Here is a 21,116-nt window from a genome sequence, read left to right as displayed (position 1 = left end):
CCAGTGGTCTCTGACGATGCAGTATGCAAATACCCTGGTCCATGTAGCCAGAACAAAGGGAGAACTTAATGCAAATTTAGTTCTCTAACAATTGTCTTGACCTCTGATTTGAGAGGCGAGAGAAATGGATGGGGTGTATGTCCTCCTCCCTTCCCGATGTAGGCAAGCGTCTGTTGCTGGAGATAATGTAGCACTTTGTGTGGACACAAAGCCCTCCCTAGATGGTAACTGGTGGCATGGAGGAGCTGAGGCCTTCATGATGTGGGTGCAAACTCGACAGACAAGAAAATAGTGAATTTGAACATCTGTGTAGACCTATTTACTGCCAGTCTCTCATCACCTAAATGAAGGCCAGCATTTATACCCTGTTCCACTACTGCTGGTTTAGTGAGTGTGTGTGAGAGAGCAAGGGATCACACACTTGGAAGGAAGCAGAGGGTGGAAAACCCACATGCCAACAATGTTTCATGAGTCATGGCGAAGGTGCAGCCAGTGGGTAGGAGAAAGAACTATAAGAGCTGCAGCTCATCTGTGATTATGCTGTTACATATGCTGATCAAATGAGAGGGAGAATTTCATTCCTTTATTAATGCACCTACACTTGTACTTGGTGATACCATCTGCCTCAGAGCCCTTTCCCAGCTGCAAAACACAGTTACATCTACAGAAAAAATTAGGAAATGGCCTGAAAACAAATTTTTTACACTGTAACATTTGTAACCTGGATAAAAGTTTAGCAAGTGCCTACATGTATACTAAATGAGCAATGGAGAGTAGATTTTTAGGAGTTAAAATAGCTGTTGAGCAAAGTAGATTGTACAGCATTTGATCGCGTATTTTCTAGTATTTTTGAATGTCTGCCCCTGTACCTTGTGATGTGGATGCTATTTTCTGCAAATGCAAACTTTTGTTAGAGTGTTCTGCTGTCTATAGGAATGCGAAATGAACTCCATATATATGGAAACTTTCTATTACCTACATAGACCAAAAAGCAGATGTTAGTCTTGAGTTGGTGGAGGTGAACAGCCAAATAAAGTTCAGCCAATTTTATTGGGAAATGAGGAAAATCAAGTAGAATATTTTCCACCGTTAAATTGCCTTGCTTCTCCATCATGCTACTGGTATTAAAAATATAGATTTGCTATGGGTGCCAGCAAAATATTTCATCTTGTAGAAAGCAGAGCATTGTAAGGGAAGCTGCAAAATAATTTACATTCTGGTTTTCTAAGGTCTTTCCAAGGTCTTTATTGGGGAAAAAAGGCAAAAAAGCAAAATGTAGTTGGTAAAATAACTTTGAGAGAGGTTTTTGGGTTTTTTTGTTGGGGTTTTTTTGGGGGTTTTTTGGGGGGTTTTTTTGGTTGGGTGTTTTTTTTTTTTGGTGGTTTTTTTTTGTGGGAAGGGGTTTTCACAAGACTCTTAACAACAGCTTAAGAATGGAAAGGTGTTTTCATCAGTATTTACCTACCCCTTGCAGTTTTGTGAAAGGTGTGGCTATTCCATCACTTAAATAATGTATCCTGAAGAGCTTTCATTTGGGGTACAGTTTTGATTGCAGTGCTTCAAACAACTCGGGAGGGTCAGGCATGGTTTTGGCTGAGCCTTCTTGCTCAAACCAGAAGGGCCAAGGCCATCTGTGTTTCTGATAATTGTTTCAGCTCAGCTGAGTTCTTTGTGAATTACCAGGAATGGCTTAAGTGTACTTTTGGATTCTACTATAAAGCACTTCTGATGAAACTGGGTCAGGTTTCCTTGACCTTTCTCTTAGCTTGCTCTGCCCTCTGTTGAGGTGAAATTAGGCCATTTGTGTATTTCCATCTAGCGATTTGTGTTTTTATGTACTGTTTATGGAGTTTTTATGTACTGTTAGCATGAAACCCTTTGCTTCAGTGAAATATGATTTCAGTGGTTTTGGTTCACTTTGGGATGTTTTTGGTTCCAGTCTGGCATTAAAGAGACAGCATCCATTTGGAAGTGTTGACGTTCTGGAAATGGAAGCTCCATTTCTAGCCCTGTGATAACTCTAGAATCCCAAGACCCTTGGGTGTGTTCCTATGACATTCATCATTCAATGCTTCCCTGTAAGGCATCTGAGCTGTGATGGTAGCCATAAAGTTTGTAAAGTATTTCAAATTGGAATATAAATAAGAAATATTTGCTCCTCATTCAGTAACATTCCCTGTTGAAGCTCTGTTTTCCAGTCACGTGGAATTCAAGCAAGACCATAACTTTCCTACCAAATGTGGCTGCATTCAAAAGGGGTTCTGAGGGGCAGTTTCATGCTGTTGCTTAATGCGTGAACTTGTAATATTTGAACTTGTATGCTGTATCTCCTTGGACAAGGAATGAAAGGTAGGGATAGAAGGAATATTTGTTGTATTCTGAATATGGCATGTCAGTCCAAAAGACTTTTGATTCAGCCCGTGCTGCTTATTTAAGTGTGCAGCCTTTAAGAAGAAAACTGTACCATGTCAGAAAATAAAACATTAAAACTGCATATAGAAGAAATGCAAGTCTTTGAAGAAGAATATAGTGAAAATACATCCCACAGCTTTACCTGAGCTGTACAGAAGTGCAGCTTTAACCTCTACTGCTGTTCTGCATGCAGGACATCATGAAGATGGAGTGCAGAATGTTAACTTGAGCATTGGCTACTTGTATCTAACAGCACGCCTTAAGTGTTAAGGCATTGAACTATTGCATTCATGTTTCTCTTTATTTTAAAACAGCAAAACTTTTTTTTAATTCAAAGTAAATCCGCATGTGCTTGATTCCACACTTATATATGTACTAGTTGGGAAAGTTTATCAGTGCACATTTTGCTGTTAGCAATGTAACCAAAACTAAAAACCTTAGCAAATCCAGCTAAACTTGCATTTATTTATGGATAGACTAGATAATATTTCACCCTTCGATCCATTCTGAAAGCAGAATTCACACTTGACTGTCTCTTCAAAGCCTTTCAATCATACTTTCTTTGTGCAGAGTACAGTTGACTCCTTTTGAAAATACTAAATAGCCCTACTGCTTCAGATACCTGACTAAAGACCTTGATGTTTGTGCTTTGTAATCCCGCAGTACCCAAACAGGACTGGTCTGTGGCACACTGAGCCAAACTAAACATTTGAGTGTAGCAAATCACAGGGGGCAATAACCTTATCTCAAAGTTAGTTATCAGGTCACTGCCCTTGCTCTGAGCTGTTTTGGGTGAGATGCGGCTTGGGTTGGTCCTATGACAAACAATGCACTGGATGCAGGGCAGCCATCCCAGCTGCTGCTGCTCTGCTGAAGAAACAGCAGAAAGGCAATGGCAGAGGAAAGAAACTTTTCATAAAATTGAGCTAGACATATGGGGCTAAAATAGTCACTCAGAAAGGTTTGTATAATTTTTGCTGTTGTTGAGTGTCAGGTTTTTTTGTATAGAGAATAAAAGCTTGTCTTTGAAAAACATTTCTTCCATTGAAAAAAATTTACTGTTATTTTATTTTGTTTTCCCTAGTAGAAAATATATATATATATATATTTCATATTCCAAAATATTAAGAGCATAATTATGAGTAAAGCATTTCTTATGGAAATACTTATTAGAAAATATTTTGTCTTTGCCAGGATTTTTTAGGTCCCCAGCCTTATCTCAGTGCGTACAGTAGAAGCTGAGAGCTCTGTTTCACTCAGCCTCTTTCTGGCTCAGTGTAACACAGAGTTGCTGAAGCTATTGATATTTTCCACATGATAAAGGCAGAAATTTGTCTTTTCATCCCATAGAAAAGGTTTTCTAATACTGGCTGGAAAGATCTTCTAACACTTTGAATGGATGTTATCCCCAGTAAGATAAACTTCTATCTAAAATATTTTCCATCTCAGATTTTACTCTGATGGAAAGATATTGAGTGATTTTTTCCATGCATTTGAGTACCAGGGTGAAAGATAATGTTGCTACAAGCTCTTCAGGATCTTGAAATATAAAGGCGATATTGTTCAGGTTAGGGTTGGTTTTTTTGGTTTTTTTGTAATGTCTTCAGATGAAAAGTGTGGGTCAGAAAGAATCTGGAAGGTTATATACATCAACACCTCACCAAGACATCAAGCATGTGGAATTCAATATTGCAGTGATTATGCTTGAAATAATGCTCAAAAGAATTCTCCTCAGCTACTCGAACAAGTGCACATATATCAGGTAGTCACAGGTCTTCAGAAAACCAACAAAAAAGTCCACCAAATAATCCCTTCTTGAGTTGGTCTATTTCCTGTAATTTTCTAACTAGCATACAGTAGCCAAATTCTGTGGTCTAGACTGGTTTGTTCTGCAATTTTTTTTTTCTTAGGGAAAAAAACCACAGAGAGTTGGAATGGATCAGAATAAATATTTGCTCATGCACCTACTGATTAGAGCTTTCAAAGCCCCCAATCTTGTTACAACACATGTGTGAACATTAGCATTCCTATAGGTTAGACAAACATAAGGGGTTTCCTCTCTACCCACTTCTCCCCTCCTCAATTTCAGTTTCATGGAGAGAATACTTTAAATGTGTTGCATTTTTCTTTTGGTATCTCTCAGTGTTTTCTGCTTGGCAATTATCTGAGACCCAGACAGCACATTTTTTAGAATCCTTTTCATCCCCCTCCCTTAATATCAAGCATATTATTACTCATCTTGGAGCACTTCATCACTGCTGTCTCCGAGTTGGAGATTTCTCCAAGTATGATAGCAGCTGCAGCTAATAACATCAATTATGTAACACTGAGGTTCCTGTTCTCCTATTTTGACTGGAGGAAGTTCTTCACTAGGACATGCCATATAATTGATTGTATTTTTCTCTGCATGCAAACATTATAAAAGCTTTAGTCTTGCTGTGTCTATGAGAGAATAGCCATAAAAAGATTCACTTGGTGAAGCCACAGCCCCACTTGTTAGGATGGCTTAGTGTGCAGGAGTGAAAAAGATTCAGTAAATTTGCATTTAAAAAGTCTGGTGCTTTTCAACTCTCCCCACTGTCTATATGTTTGTAAAAAGTGTGCTTTGATGTGCTAACCTGATCTAAACTTTCTTATGGTTGATGGTTTTCTTATTAAAATACAAATAAAAACTGAGTAGGTATGGCAGCTGTCTCCATGGAGTCTTGTTAATACTGTCAGATACATAGCATTACCCTCCTGCTGTAACTTAAAAAAAAATCTTTAAAGGACTTAAGGAAAAGAAAAGTAATTTTTTAAACCAATGTGCCTAAAGTCATAAAGTAAAATAAATAGTCACAAACTAAATCATAAACTGAGTCATAAACTAAAATCTGTGTCTGGGTAATTTAGTTGTTGACAACATTAAAAACACTTCAGGCACAACAAAAGATAAAAGATGTATTTAAAGGAGAAACTTGTTGTAGGCATTTATTTAAATTGATTTATCTATATATATATATTTATGTATACTCAAATTTGAAAGAGTTTTGATGTTTTTCTCCGAGGTTGGCGTGTGACCAGTGAAGGCAAGAGAGGAGGGCATTACTAAGAGAGAAGAGCGGAAAAATAAAATCAGTGATGACAAGGCTGGGTTGGGTGGGGCAGTGAAATGCTGGGATAGCCAAACAGCCAGGACATGATTGCAAGGAGTGAAGATGCAGAAGCCAAATGTCTAAAAATTAATTTGTGGGCAAGCAGCTCTGCTGAAAATTTTAACACACTCTCTTTTTTTTCATTGTAAGTTCTGTCTCCAGGAGCCTGATAACTTACAGAAAAAGGGCAAGATAAACTGAAAGCCAGAAATGCCAACATACCAGGTTGTTTTTTAAACCAGTTTATTAATTTAAGTTTATTAATTTCCTCTTTGTTAACTTGAGATCTTTTGGAGTCAATTTGTGTGTTATTACTTTAAGAACATTTGTAGACAACTTTTGATTTTTAAATGCCTAGAGCCCAAGAATTGCTTTGGTGTTTGGTGAAAGTGAAGGGAGGGGAGAAAGGGGAGGAAAAAAAAAAAGTAGTACTTGGCAGAGTCTATCCCTTTTCCTGCTGGATGTTTTTCAGGTGAACTACCCAGCTATGCTACTGTATGTAAGTCAGGCCAACTATGTGGAACTAAGGATTATTCCACAAATCCCCTTTTAATAGTTCTTTTAATGGTGCTTTTCCTCAAGTCTTACTTTTTCCCTAGGATTTCCTACCCTGACTGGGAGTCTCCCATCATTCCCAAAGCATTGCATCTCCCTGGCTTTCACCCGGGCTGGGTACTGTGCTGTGCAGCTGGGAATAGGAGCTGTGTCCCCCGCAGGCCCGGCGCAGGACTGCTGCCGCTGATGGCTTTATCAGATGGACAGAGACATTCCAAGTATGCTTCTGGTCACTGTGGGATATGGGAATATAAAAAATAATGAAAAAGGAAAGCTTAGACCAAAGCTGTTAGTCAAACCAGGCGTTTTTGTCAAGGCTTTTTTTTTTTTCTTAATTTCTTTTCTTAAAGGGTGAAATTCTTTACCCCTAAGCAGATTGTTAAAGCTGTGTGATGTCATTTTCTTTTCTTATTAAGGCTGTGTTTTGAGCAGCTGAAAGCTGCAGGTTAGGTAAAACTATTAATGACCATTTTTTGACCTCTGCTCCAACCGCCCACAGTGGCTGCAAATTTTTAAACGTCTGATGGCTGCTTGGCTCTCCGCAGCATCATTATGTTGGTTGACAGCAGATGAGGTTTCAGAGGTAAAAAAGTCACTTCCCAAATTGCACCCTGCTGGCATGGCCAGTAGACAGATTAAAAATGGGAGTTCAGTGGCATGGTAGGACAGGACATCTCGGTTTTTATGAGCAAAGCATGCCAAGGGCTCCCTCTGGTTCTGTATGACTACGTGCTTGGTGGGGGCAACCCATGGCACAGGGCTAGTGTGGGGAGAGTGCTTTGCAAGATGTTATTGCCTCAGAAAGAGGAACACATACTTCACATTGCTGTAAGGGCTGTAAAATATTCTGGGATTTCTGGGGGTTTTTTTTCAGTTTTCATGGTTGCTGCTCTTGAGCACTTCCCAGATGTGTTAGGGTTGCACAGTGAGCGGCTTCAGGGCCCTCCTGCCTTTCCTGGAGAAGGCTGTGGAAGTGGTGAGACTTTCCTTTGTCTTCCTCCATCCTTTGCCCATCCTCTCTCTTTGCCAGCTTCCTAGGCCTGAAAGAGTCTCGCCGGAACCTTTAGGGAACCTGTCAGGATGACCAGGACAGAAGGACAGGGAGGAAGGAGTGATAAATAAGAAGGGTGGCAAGAGAAATGGGTTTAGCAAAGGTACTCTGGTATTTCTGTGTAGATCAATGTCTTCCAAGGCAGTGTTTCTTCCAGTTGGCACAGGGAGTTGTCCTAACACTGTGGTGGTGTTCAGCCCCAGTGGTGATTGAGAATTTCCCATCCCAGTGACATCTTGGAACCCCTTCCTCTGGATTAGTGTGCAAAGCCAGTACATTGTGAATGGATGCACTGAGGGGAGGTTCACTTACAAGCTGTGCTGTTCCTTGGACAAATGTACATAGCCAGGAGTAGTAGTCTTTAAAACACTTCATTGTTTCTTCAGGCACTTCATGCATTTGCTCTCCTCAGTCTTCAGAGCTGTAGCATCTTCTTGCTTTGACTGTCACAAAGAGTGTTTGCTTTGTAGTCATGTTAAAGGTTGGGAATTTGTGGGGTCTCCAGACCATGATTTTACTCTTTTTATCCTTGCGGCCACTTTCTGCCCTTCTTAGGAGCAGTGCTTCCTCCTTTCTTGTATCTTCTGTTCTCTGACTCATGCCAAGTCTGGTGTCCTTCATGCTGTCTCACAGGGTGCCCTGCCCGTTCCCAAAGCCCATGCTCTTTGCTGGTCTTTTGGCTGGATGCTGCTTAATTCAGTCATTTGAAATTGGAGCCCTGCGTAAAATACTAAACACTGAACAATAAGTGAAGCAACAGCATTTTGTGGTATCAGCTGGAGTCACAAGTCATGTCAGCAATGGCCATGCCCTTATGGTGGTGGTGTAGTCTCCAGGACAGCCTGACAGCTTCTAGAGCAGGGCTGAATTCTTCTGTGTAGCTGAGTCTTGAGTCCAGGATTAAACTTTTTCCAAAAATTTATAAAACCGTAAGTGCTCTGGACAGTATTTTTATGGGGAGTGATTGCACTGTGCTCAGGAGATATCTTTCTCAGCTGGGCTATTAAATGAAAAGCTGCAACCTGCCTGTGGTGCCAAGAAATGAGTCTCAACAAAATGAAAGCTTGCAACTTAAATTGCAAATATTCACCTGTTGCCTGCTTTCCTACTTGCTGCTGGTTGATTCACAGTCATACCAATAAACAAAACCTCACCTGCCAGAAAAGCAGAGAGGGTAATGCCCATAAATCAAAAAAAACTTCCCCACTTTGCGCAACCTGTATTTTGAAATTTAGCTCAAACTTGCGACTGAATTGGTCTGTCCTGCCTTAAATTCCTGCAGAAGGACAGATAATTTTGAGAGATGGTGTGAGATGGCTATGCCATTTAAAAAATTCTGAAAATATTTCCAGACCCAGTCGGTGCACCCAGGGCAGCTGCACTTCCAGGGAGCTGCGTGCCAGTGTCCGTGCCAGCAGGAAATGCAGCGTGACCTGTGGCGAACCTGGAGGGTGGGAAAGACTGCGAGAAGATTTCTATGGGCAGCTCTGAGTGTCCCAGGCAGTTTCTGTGTGGGTATGGACACAAGAGCCAACGCTAAGCCAAGGAAGCAAGCAGGAGCAGTAGGAGAATTCTCTTCCCACCGTGTGCACAGCTGCAGAGCACTTCTGATCGTGTCTCTGTGCCCATGGGCTGACAGCATCGGCTTCTCCCCTCCTGCAAGCTGGCTGTGCACGCATGAAGCCTGGCTGTGAAATAGAAATGCTTTTTGAAAAGCATAATATTATTTTAATCACAAATTATTTGGAAACGCAATACAGAAATAGCTTCAGATCACTTCTTCCAGAGGGGTGTTTCTGCAGTCAGAGTCTTTATCAGCTTCTCAGTGGGAACTGCATTAATATTGCCACAAAAATGCAAACAGTAGTGCCTTTGATAAAGCAGTTTGGCATCTCTTAAGCAAAAAGATGTTTTGTTTTCCTAAGATACAGCACTGTTTGCAGTGCAGGGACCTGCCATATGTGCCAGCATATGGAAAGAAAACACCCGCTTTGTTAACATTTGTGTTGGGAAGCTGTGGGGAAGGAACGAAGGAGGCGGCTGTGGAAGCAGTTGCAAAGCGATCTCTGTTATTGCAAGGGGACAGCCCAGGAAGCCCAAAAGTGAGTGTTGGTGGCAGAGGAGCTGGTGGCCTGCCCTCAGCCTCCTGGCTTAGCTGCCCCCCGAGCACTTTGCCAAGGGCTCTCCTTTTCCTCAGTTTTGCTTCAGCTTTTCCCATAACGTGCTAGAGCAAGGCTGTCCCTGTGCTGCCTCTTCCCACTGCAGAGTGGAAAAGCTTTACTGGCCATACAGTAGGCATCTTTGTGAAAATGTGAAAATGCCTTTTTAGTACTTTCTGGAGTCCCATGGGTATTATGTATTTCATTAGGGCATTATTTTGATTTTTAGACTGCCTTTGGTTCAAGAATCCTGAAAAGAAGCTGTTGTGCAACTATTTCAATCTGATTTTACAAGCCGATTCCAGCTTGATTCCCAGCACAAAGAAACAAAGAAGAGCTCAGTTGCATTTTTCATCCAAAAGTAAAAACCCCTCCTCCTTTGAAGCTCTTCAAAGTAGAGTGTTATGTTTAGAGAGAGATTTGCTATTGTTTAAATTTAATCTCCATAATTACATTGGGGTTGGATTAATGATGGGTTATTTTCTGAGTCATTATTTTCTGGCACACACAGCTGTTGAGCATAATGCTGGGTCTTCATCGGCTGTAAGCTGGTATCACTCCACCAAAGCCAATGGAATAATTCCACTTTATATTGTGTTGGCCCAGATGTGATATCAGAGCTGTTTTGAAGAAAGCATCCTTTTGGAGTTTGTTGGCCTTGAATCTTCGTATTATTGTAAAAGTGTCTAGGCATTAACTTAAAACTGCATTAAATTTATGGTTGCACAGCTGGTTGTTGTGTCTAACCTACCTCAGCTGGACCCAGAAGGATCAGCAAATGGTGCAATGCCACACTGAACCATAGGCATCTTGACTTTTTTATATGTTTAAAAACTGCCTTTTATCCCTGTGGATATGGGACAAGTTCATCAGGGAGGTCCAGCAAACTTTTACATGCTCTTATCCATGACAGCAAGCCTTGGTCAGTTTGTTTGGGATACAATACTGAAAATCCAGGGGAAATGTCTGAGAAGCAGAAGGACTAGAGGGACTGCTTCTTTTTGGAATTAGTTATTTTTGCTCATTCTGCTTTTCAGAAATGGGTGAAGGAGGTGGGGAATTTGGGAAGATCTGGAATGTAGACGAGCAGCAGCAGGAGCTCTAGGCAGCGGACTTGATGTAGATTATGAATCCCTCATCATGATTGGGCTAAAATAAAGAAACAGTCATTTTCAGGAGATTCTGGAAGGCTGTGTAGAGCTGCTGTGAACACAGAAGGTAGTTGAAGTTGCTGGGCTGAGACCAAGGTGGGAAGAAATTATCTCCCCACCTCTTGTGCATGTTGGGCAGGGAAGGGTTTGCTTTCAGACCTTGTATTTTAATGTCTCATCTGAGTTTCTTCACTTTTAAAGAATTGTCCTTCAACACCTGTGAAATGGCTTGTTAATAAGTCATAGTTTTGAGAAGGAGAAGGTTTTGCTTTCTTTTGGGTCTTTACAATAAAGAGAAAGTGATCAGTCCTGTCCATAAGCAGGAGTGGATTTAGGATGTCGCTGCAGTGGGATGGACCACTAATCTCTTTATCTTGGTGCCCAAGTGACAGTGCACACATTGTATGTATGGAAGTGTGAAAAACAGGCAGCAGTGATCCTTTTCTGAGGCATCCTCACTACTTTCTGGAGTCATCTGTTTTTGCTGCTGACCTGCCTTGAGCCTGCAGGTCCACCTAGGGCAACGTAATTTCTGTTTCCTTGTTAAACAGCAGGAAGTACCTGTAAAGCCTTTTAGTCTTCTCTCCTTCCTATTTGAAAATATTAAACTGGTACATTGTGCTCTTTGGGTTGTACTCTGCAGTTTTTAAAACTGTGTTTAGGAAATGCTGCTTATTTTAGGAAGAAATGTCAGCCTCAATATTTAACAGTAACAATGCTTCTGCAGTTGTGATCATCTGTCAGAGATGTGGGACTGTTTGGGAGACTTGGTGTCTTTTTTTAGATTGACCTGATGGATTTGGAAAACACAAACAAGCCTTCAGGCATATTGTGGGTATCTCTTCAGAGTAAAAAGAATGCGCTCAGACCCCATCCATGTGGATCCACTGTGAAACAGAAGGCAAATTGTAAGACCCAAATGAAGACTGAGTATTGCTCTAAAGCTGGACATGCCTCAGATTGGGTGTACAAACCCCCACATTCTTACTCTCTTTTGCTTCAAAAGAAATAACTAGCAACTGTGGACCAAGATCAAGAAGGGAGGATTTAAACTTACATGAATTTTGTTCTGTGCAAGCCATTGTCTGCCAGTATTGAAGAAATTCTGGTGGTGCCACTGTAAGTTCACAGCAGTAGATCAGTCACATATGTACATGGTCCATTTATTAGAGGGGACTGTTGGAGCTTTAGTAATGCTTAAAGCATTTGAGGCATAACAAACTGCTTCATTGCTCCAGATGTGATAAATGCTATTGACTTAGAGCAGCAATTGGTGATGTAATACAGAGGAATTGCCTTTGTGCTGATTATGTAGATGTGGTGGTGAATCTCCTGTTAGCAATTCTAGTTTTCAGATGTTTTCTCATTTTATTTGGGAGTGGGTCACGTGTGAAGGCTGAGATGAAATAAATAGGAACTACTTAGATTTGTTCCCAAACTGAATTCAGGAACACTTATGCAAAACTCACTTTGCATAAGCAGGTTGTGAATCCTGGCTACTTTCCCTGGAGCATGTGGCCCTGCAAAACCAAGCCACCATTAAAGATCATGATGTGCAAAAGATTCTTCAGTAGTTTCAGCTTTGCTGGGGTCAGGACAGATGCAGAATGTCCTAAATAGTTCTGTCGTATTAATTTGCAACCCCACTCTTTCCTTCTGCCCTCCAAGGCATATTGTCATGGAAATAATAATTATTTATATAGGAAATTTATTTTTAAAAATTACTTCTGGAGCTCTAGGTTAGTATTTTTGGCTTTGCTTTATTGGAGTTTGAACTAAAAACTTTCTTAAGCCAGTATTTTAATTCTCACTTGAGCACTTGACCTAACACTTTTCTCAGGAGCTGAGAACTGGAGAAAATCACCAGATATCATAATACTTGGTGCTGCTGTTCTAAGTGAAAATTGTGTTTCCTCAGGAAAGGCTCTTGACCTGTTATTTCTGCATAATGGTTTGATTTAGATCCAAAAAGAAATGCTTAAAATTCCAGTGCAGAAGGAGAATTTATTTCCATGCCTGTCATTAGACTTATGCTTCCTTTGGTCCAAGGTGTGTGCTACACAGTCAAATGGAAGTAGGATGGTATAGTTGCCAAAATAGATGTGTTAATTTCTCAATTATTTTTTTAATTCTGTGCAGTGTTTTTAAAGTAACAAGTATTGTAAGCAGCACACTATTTTTAAACCAGGGACATTTTGTGCTGAAATTGGCCATTGCAACACTGGGTTAGAATTAGAATACACAAAATTCAAAACCACAGTAACCCTAATTTTGCCATTCTTGCCTTTTTAACTGCTCAACAATGGTGCTGTGTTTGTATAGTATTTAAAAATATTTGTTAAGGGGAATGTAAAGAGCTACTGGCAGGCTTCTCTGTTAACTCTTTCTGCACACTCTGGCAGTCTGCTCAGAAATGGGCTCTAGTGAAAATTCAGGGGTGAGTCCTATGTCCAGAGCTCATACCTTCTTTTTTATTGCAAGCAAAGGAGCAGCCACCAGCCAGGATGGGGACAGACCCCCACGGTGGAGTGGGCAGTCCCTCTGGCTCGTGATGGGCTAAAATCTATTTGACATCTCCTTTCCCAACTCACCCTGCTGTGTGCAGGCCTGGATTTGTAACCTCCAAGGACTTACTTCAGCAAAAGAATAGTAATGTTTGGGATAATACAGTCTGACCATGAAGATGAGTTGTATAGGCTGTCGTTCATGCCATGACCTCACAAAGACTGGTTCTGCCTGGCTTGGTCCTAGCGTTCCAGCCAGCACTCTGGGAAAAGATTATGGGGTCCCAACACCACTCAGGGCTTCTACCTTCCAACCTGCCCCAGCTGTGAGCTGCCTGATTTTCCCTGCAGGGGCTTTGCACAGTTGGGACATTCTTATGTCCATCGTCAGATGGAAATTAACTTTGGATTTCACATCTCTGGTCAGACTGACCCAAATGTATTCATGTGGAAAAAATAATAATGGCAAAGCAGTTTGAGAAATGATTTCTGCTTTTTGCTGTTGCCTTGCATTTTGGTGTATACTGTCTGTATTTTGAATACAAGCTCATCCAATGCATTGTAACGCAATAGCAATCCAGACTGGGTAATCCTGGGAACCAGCAGCTTGAATCTTGCCTTTCCAAATTTTACTGTTCTAAAACTTGACTTCTTTGTTAAAAATGAAGTGTTTCCAGGGGGCAAAAAGCCCCCAGAGAAGCACTGTTGGCATTTTATATTTTTAAACTGTCTTGCTGAATGAAAACAGTTGATTATTAGCTTGATGGGGTGACAATGAGTATATAGAACTTAAATATCTCACCACTCCCACAAAGAAAAAAAAATCCACCCTCCATTGTATCATGGGAAGATACATAGCCAGAAAAACTTTCCAACTCATTAAACTTTTATACTTGCTTCATACAAGCTTAATGTAGGCTTTTTTCCATCCTGTGATGTTGTTGGGCTGCTTCTGAACTGATCCCAGTGGAGGAGGATGCCATCAGCTTAGCACTACTTCTTTCCTGTAACACAGACCTGCCTTTCTCATAACAGAATGAGCTGAATTGCTTAATCTGAAGAATTAAAAAAAGATTTCCTTGTTTGTGTGTTTTGGGTTGTTTATTCTGCCAAGCCTGATAACGAAATCAGTCTGAATGTTTCCCCTGTAATAAGTTTAGTCAGCTTCTATGATTGTGTGGCGTATTTGGGCAAGGACAGGGATAAAGGAAGAAAGTTTGAAAAAAACAGGAAAATACTATTGTGAATATATCAGGCAAGTTATAAACTAGGAAAGGGTAATTGGAGTCAAGCATCATACCTGCTGCTACTTGTCATGCTCCGTGGTAGTTGTTTTGGTGAGCTTTTCTTCCTCTTGTGACTTGTGTTTGACGTTTTAGGAGAGAAGTATGGGAAAATACTGATTTAAAGTACTAGAGTTTGGTTATATCACTTTTAAACTGCACACCTTGTGGTGATGAGTGGATGTCAGGCCACTGTAGCTGGCTTGAGGTCAGAAAGGGACAACAAAAAGCGATGTTTGGGCTCATTTTGAGCTCTGTGCTGTGCAGGACAACTTCAGGCTCTCTTGTGCACAAGGGGAGACCATATCACATCTTGATGTGAGGTAAGAGCTGGCAGGAAGCATCAATGACTCCTTTGCTGTCTCTGGTGTAATTTTAGCTTTCTGACACCCTGATGGAGTTCTGTTGCTTATCCTGGTCGTGTTCTTCCCCTTGCTCTTCCTGCTTCTCTTTTATCATCCTCAGCCACTAGCCTGGGGAAAAGCCGCCTCACTGCACCTCGCCTGTAGGTCAGCTCATCCCTGTGACAGCCCGGAAGGGGGTGTGGGTTTCAGCTGGTCACTGCACCCATGAGCGAGGATGTAGCGAGTTCTAAATTGAGAGCTGTTGCTTCATTTGTGTGCCTCTCCAAACCCCTGGATTTAGACATTCCCTCACCATTAATTGCATCCTCTCATCTTTTAGCAGCAAGTAAACGGGCCAAGCTGGGCACGTCATGCTCCAAGCAGCCCAATGCTGTTTCTCATTGGTTGGCTGCTTACAAGTTTCTCAAAGTGTCTCCTCTCTTTTGGGAAGTGCATCCTGTGGGACTCTCCTCAGGATGGGGAGTGATTGGGCAGCTCAGATCCTGTCTCGGAGGGCACACAGGCAGGTGACACCAACCAGTCCAGTATTGCCAGAGTTGATCCCCATTAAATACAGGGTCAGGTGCTCCAAAGGGAAGCCCAGATCACCCATAACCAACAGCCAGAGAGGTAATTCCTGGTGGCACTGGAATTGAATCTGTTACCATCATTTGCCTCGGTGCAATCTCTGATGAAGATGCTGGGTGTCACAACCTCATTTCTGGAAGCCATAGAGCCCAATCACCCTCATTCGTCTGTTGTTTGACATGAGCTGCTCAGACAGATGCAGTGCAAGACTAACAAAATCGGCAGTGCTGACTCTGACAGCAGTTTGAGAATTTGCCTGCTTGCCTTGTGGCAGCCCTTAACACAGCATTCCCCAGTGTGGTGTCCCACAGAACGCTTGGCAGCAGTCACGCAGAGGTGAAAAGATTTCCAGGTGAACTTCAAAGAGAAGGATCTGACTAACTGTCTCACAGGGAGCCAGGATGTGGACGCAGCCAGATGAGGCAGCTCACATGGAAGGGCTGCCAAAAGAAAAGGAGAGGACGGATGAAACTGTGACTAGAGAGTGAGGAGGAACAGGCAATTGGGCAAGGTAGAGGGGAAAGTCTCCATGGGCTGTTTCCAGCAGCTGGGAGATGTCTGTTCTTCAGGGAGGTAACCTGTGGGTGAAGTGCCGAACCTCAGGCACGCTGGCTGTCATTCCTGGCTCTGCCGCAAGCCTCCGCCGCCTGTCCTTGGACAAGCCACTCTCCTGGTGACTCAGTATCCCAGCTGGAGAACAGGCATTGCTGCTTACCTCATGGGGATGTTGTGAGAGTAGGCTCGTGGACGCCTTGGCAGTCTGATGTATTAAATGTGGGGGGGGGGAACAACAAAAAGTGACCACAAAGACAAACATTAAAAGGGATCTGTTCTTCCTTTGCCGCCTGTGCACATGTAATCATGTCCCTAATGATAATGTAATGGTGACTTATTCATCACTGACATACACTCCTTCAGTTCCATTGGTGGGAATGGCTTTTTGTTTTTACTATTTGTCCCCTCAGGCTTGTAAAGATGTAATTTTGTATGTTTATATAATGTTAATGTTTTAAGCAATTTCTATTAGAAAATTAGAAAAAATAACAAACAATTAATCATAGTCAGACTAAACTGAGATGTAATCAAGTAATACAAGAGTGGGACTGGAGCAGAGTTTGCAAAGGGAGCCTCAAACAGAGAAAATGCAAATCCTGAGACCTAAAGAAGGAGGAATTCTGCTTTGTGTCTTGACTTAAATCCTATTCTTGAGAGTACCCAAGGAGGTATAAGACCAAAAACCAAAAGTGATCACTCTTCAGCTCTCTCCTTCTAAAATAAGCATCTGCAAAGGAGGGGGAGCTCTGATTGACTTTAACCCTCAAAATAAATATCATGTTAATTGTATTCACTCACAATGTGATCCAATGGCTAGTACAAACCTGGGAACAAGAAAACAGGATGTGTTAGGGCACTTAGGGAATTAACTTGATTAACCTGGTGCTATCACTTGGTTCTGCCTGTGCCTGTGTGTGCTAAAGCAAAATGGAACTACTTGTCTCCTTGTTTGGAAGAGAGCTGTGAGACTTAGGGAAATGCTGTAAAGAACATGGAGAGCCACAGGTGGAAAATGCTGGGAGTGATCACAAACTGCAGAGTTTTACACAGGAGCAAAATGCATGGTCATATTTCACCTGCCAAAGCTGGCTTTTCTTTAAAAAGTAGGAAATCCAAAACAAATTGGCTAGAGAGGAGGAACATTCATCTCACTTAGTACTGTATTTGAAAAACTTTAATTGCATAAGTTTTCCTGACACTCACCAGGGTTATCTTTGGAGCAAAAAAACAAGATTCTTGGTTTTTTTGAAGGAACAGGTGGCAGCATGTAGCAACCTTTTGTTATTAAATTTTAGTCATGGTTCCTTTTTTTTCCCTTTTCTTTCCTTTTCCCATCTGCAGTTGAGTATGACAAGGAGTTCACGCCTCACCAGCGGCACCACAAGGAATTCAAATTTAATTTGTCTCAGATTCCTGAGGGCGAGGCCGTCACAGCTGCTGAGTTTCGGATCTACAAGGACTGCGTTTTGGGAAGCTTTAAAAACCAAACCTTCCTTATCAGCATCTACCAGGTGCTGCAGGAACATCAGAACAGGTATGCAAGAGGAGGCTTGCTCTGTGCCACCAGCTGCTGTCCTGGAGAAGGCTGAGCTTATGCAATAATATTGATAAGGCTGAAAATAAATATCAGGTTTGTTCATGTTAGCAGGGTTATATTATTGCATGGTCCTTTCCTTATGGGAAATGGGCATGGTAGGGTATGAATGAGGGTGTGACTTAGCTGCAAGCTTTGTCTTTAAATAAAGAAAGAATCTGCTGAGAAGCAGTGGATTTTTAAGGCACTGCTGGCATTGCTGCTGTGTACTGAAATTCACATATCCTCTTTCAAATTAATACTAGCAGCCTGTTTGAAAAATACTGGTAATTAGTTCAGACTTGATCTGCTCTCAGCTGGACTTATATTAAAGTAAATAAAGCAGAAGAAAATTCAACATGCTGACCGCAGGTACAAAATAATTTCTGGTCTTTCAGCGGCAATGAGAGAGGAAAAGTGAGTGAGGCAGGGCAGAAACTGTGACACAAAAATCCAAACAAGTGTAAATGGAGTGATTAATTTTAAAAGAGTAATGTTTCAGATGGAGGAATCATGTAAGGCTAAAAGATGGAAATATATGGTCAATTAAATGTTAGAGTAATGCTGTGGTACAAAAGTGTTTCATTACTTCTACCGAAACTTGTCAGGACTGTAACTGTTCCTCTGCTGCAGGCATTAAAAAAAAAGAAATCAAAACCAGCAGTGTTTAAAAAAGTTCCATTTGTTTTCTCTTTGAAGGCTTCATGGGCGTTTTCCTTTCTGCTGCTTCTTTCTCCAGCCTTTCCACTGGTACCATTTGGAGGGATCAGCTTTTGATGATTGGCAGTCTTAGGGCAACATCAAATATCTTGTGGTTGTTCTGCAGGGTATGGCTTCTGGGGAAAAGAGAGAAATACTTGGGTAAATAGGTGATGGGGAAGAAGGTGTGGATTTTGGGAGATCAGTGTTCCCTTTGTGCTTGAACTTGCAGATTGTTGGAGTGCCTCCTGGGGTGATGTGCATGCTGGTGAGGATGTTACATCAGTGCCCAGCTCAAGAACTGGTCCAGACAGTCATGCAGAGTTCATAGATGTTAGATATATTGTTCATTTGGAGACACATTACAGAAAAAATGGCGAGTGTTGGTCTGCTTCATATTCCAGAAGTAGAGATCCCACCTCTGGAGCAGGAAGGAAACCTCTGCCAAGTGTTTGTGGAAGAAATTGATACGCTGCTCTGTGACAGTCACCAAAGCAGAGCGCAGAGTAGGAGAACTGTCAACTTTTATGTGTATATAACATTTTTTCAGAGTAATCTGAGCAAGCAATGCAATGTGGGAAAGAGAATAAAGTATTGGATAAAGTACGGGATATGGCCCCTAGTATAACCTGTTCCTAACAAATTCACAAACTCTGTTCTGGAAGTGGCAGTGTGCAACAATGATGCTGGGACCTTGCATCTCTGTTTCACACACCATACCAGAAGCATGCCAAAGTGGGATTGCACTGCAAAGCTGTGACATGTCCTTTGGCATCTGCGTGTCCTGGGCATCCCTGGGTGCTAGAGGCATCCCTACAGACAGAGACAGGAGCACCTGGTGGGGATCACCAGGGTGGTCTCTGTCCAAGAGCTGGCGAGTATTTTGGGTCTTTCCATTCCCTTCTGCCGCGTTCCTTCTGCCGCTGCTGGCGGCCATGCTGAGGGGATCCCGCCACTGGGACTGGGAATCCTAACGGAGCTTCCTGCAGTCCCCGGCTGCCAGCAATTCCCTGTCCCTCCTGACAGGGGCTAGGCGTGAACCACTGACCCAGGGATGAGTGTCTGTAGTTCATTACTAACCTCTGACTCATCCAGTCCCTCAAGGCTCCCTTTTTGTTTCTTTTTCTGCTTTATTTATTTACTTTTACTGGTGGGAAGGAGGGAGACGTTTGGCTGAAGCATTTTGTAGTTCAGATGAGTCTGTGGGACTTGCCACATCATCCTCACAGAGGTGGGCAAGATGTGGCTCACAGATTCCTGCAGCTGTAGAAAGGACATGCCCTTTTCTATTCTTTTTTCCTTTCAGCTTAAAGGACTCTTTCATATATGTGTGAAATAGAAAATCATATTTGAAAATGTGTACTTCTTTATTAATACATGGATAGGCTTCTATTTTCTGTATATTATGTGTATATAAAAGTATTTATATATATTTATTAATTGTCCCCTTTATATTAAAAATATGCAGATGTTAAAAGAGTTAAGATAGTAGAAGCTGCATATTGCATATTCAGTGTTATAGTCTGTTAACATTTGACTCCATTGGCTACAGCTGCCATAGGTTCAAACATTCACCCTCACTGGTGACCTGGGTGGACTTTTGCCTCTAAACATTCTTGAAAACAAATACTAAAAAATTGTATTTAGCTGTTTGCTAATATCTCTGCATGGAGGAGGGAAAATGCCTCAGATTATTCTGGTATGCCTGAAGAAACTATACTATTTGAGAGATTATGGGTTTTGATCATCCATTCACTTACTTGCTTTTACTGGGGAGAAAAAAGTCCAAAATGTCTTTTTCTCCCCTCTTGTATCAGTGCATTAATTTGGAATACAGTGTTCTCTTTTCCAGATCAGAGCACTGGAAGGTTAAATTAAAAGGAAAACAAAGCACTGGGTTTCGAAGGAACTTGTTAAATATTTGTAAGGCTTCTATTGAATTTTAGAAAACATCTTATGAGCCAGAAAATAACAGCTGCTTTTGACTTAAAAAACCAAAAACTACTAAAAAAAGTTGTGTCACACTTCCTTTAGATTAATGGTTTTGAATGACAGCCTGATATTTCCTGACATTTTATGACATTTTATTGCATGAGGAGTAGTCTGTACAGATCTTGAAGTCTAGCTGGTGAACTAGCAGGTGAGAGAGAGAAGTTGATGTCACATCTTTTTCATCTTTTCGTGCTGACATATATTCCTTCTGGTCCAGACAATTAATCTCTAAGGGCTGCAGAAGGTGCCTGTTCAGTTAACATTTGCAGTCTTCAGAGAAAGTTCAGACACCATGTTAATCTTGGTGTTTATGAGGTTAACAGTTGTCTGGGGCAATTATTGGTAGCTCCTAAAATACTTTTGGGTACAAATGATTCTTAAGAGGGTAGCTGGCATGTATGGATTTAAGCCAGGAGTCTACAAGAGGAAGGCAACACGCACCTCTGGGGGAAAAATATAAAGAAAAAGGATCCTGCCGGCTTCTGTCAAAGAAACAACTTTGGCAGGGCAGGAGATAAGAGAAATGTTCAGTAAATACAGATCTTCACCAAAGCTCAGAGCCTGGAAGTATCCCTTGGCTCCAATTAAGTGTAATGAAGTGGCTTAATTCAGTATTACTTGAGCAAGGGGAAAAAAAAGCTCATCTGGACAGTAACAGCGTGAGCGTGTGACTCCAGCCCAGATGTGCGCTGCTGCACGGATTCGGGAGGCCTTGCTGGCTGCTCCCTGATGGCTAAAAATGGAACCAAGCCTGAGGCTAAAATTTCTGCCAGTTACTGAATTACCAAACTGATTTTTGCCACTGTAGACAAGGCTAATATCAGGGACTATATGGGCCCATTTGAGGCTGTCTTCTAGACAGACGTGTGTGGAAAGAGAGCATGAATGATCAGAGATCCGTGCTGATTGAAATAGCATAAAACCTCTGGGCAGAAATGTGAAAAACATACTTGTAGGGTCTCCAGGCAGTTAAACTCACATTGAGGATAATGTGGTCTTATGTACATTCTCTCTCAAAAAAGAAAACATTTTTAATACTGACTCGCTTGTGTCAGTAATATTTTCATCTCCCCATTCCATCCACCCTTTCATAAGGTAAGAAAAATAGTGCCTAGA

The 21,116-nt window shown here is 41.6% G+C and overlaps 1 protein-coding gene and 1 long non-coding RNA gene across 2 annotated transcripts in view; one reads left to right on the top strand and one right to left on the bottom strand.

The window, feature by feature from the left end:
• The window catches only part of BMP6 (bone morphogenetic protein 6), an 89,515-nt gene that overhangs the window by 45,804 nt on the left and 22,595 nt on the right, over positions 1-21,116 (top strand). The window contains exon 2 of the mRNA XM_064425182.1: positions 17,078-17,270. Coding sequence (XP_064281252.1) covers positions 17,078-17,270 — 193 coding nt within the window. The remainder of the gene's footprint in view (positions 1-17,077; positions 17,271-21,116) is intronic.
• On the bottom strand, positions 5,834-13,269 carry LOC135303411 (uncharacterized). The gene is made up of 6 exons (XR_010364905.1): positions 13,054-13,269; positions 11,520-11,579; positions 8,736-10,460; positions 7,465-7,882; positions 6,919-7,173; positions 5,834-6,334 (listed from the first exon to the last, which is right to left on the bottom strand). It is a non-coding gene; the product is annotated as an uncharacterized LOC135303411 (long non-coding RNA).

This window comes from Passer domesticus, chromosome 1, assembly GCF_036417665.1.
Source record: "Passer domesticus isolate bPasDom1 chromosome 1, bPasDom1.hap1, whole genome shotgun sequence".
NCBI lineage: Eukaryota > Metazoa > Chordata > Aves > Passeriformes > Passeridae > Passer > Passer domesticus.
The sequence above is the reverse complement of the archived record's forward strand: the minus strand, read 5'-3'. Positions and strand labels throughout refer to the sequence as shown.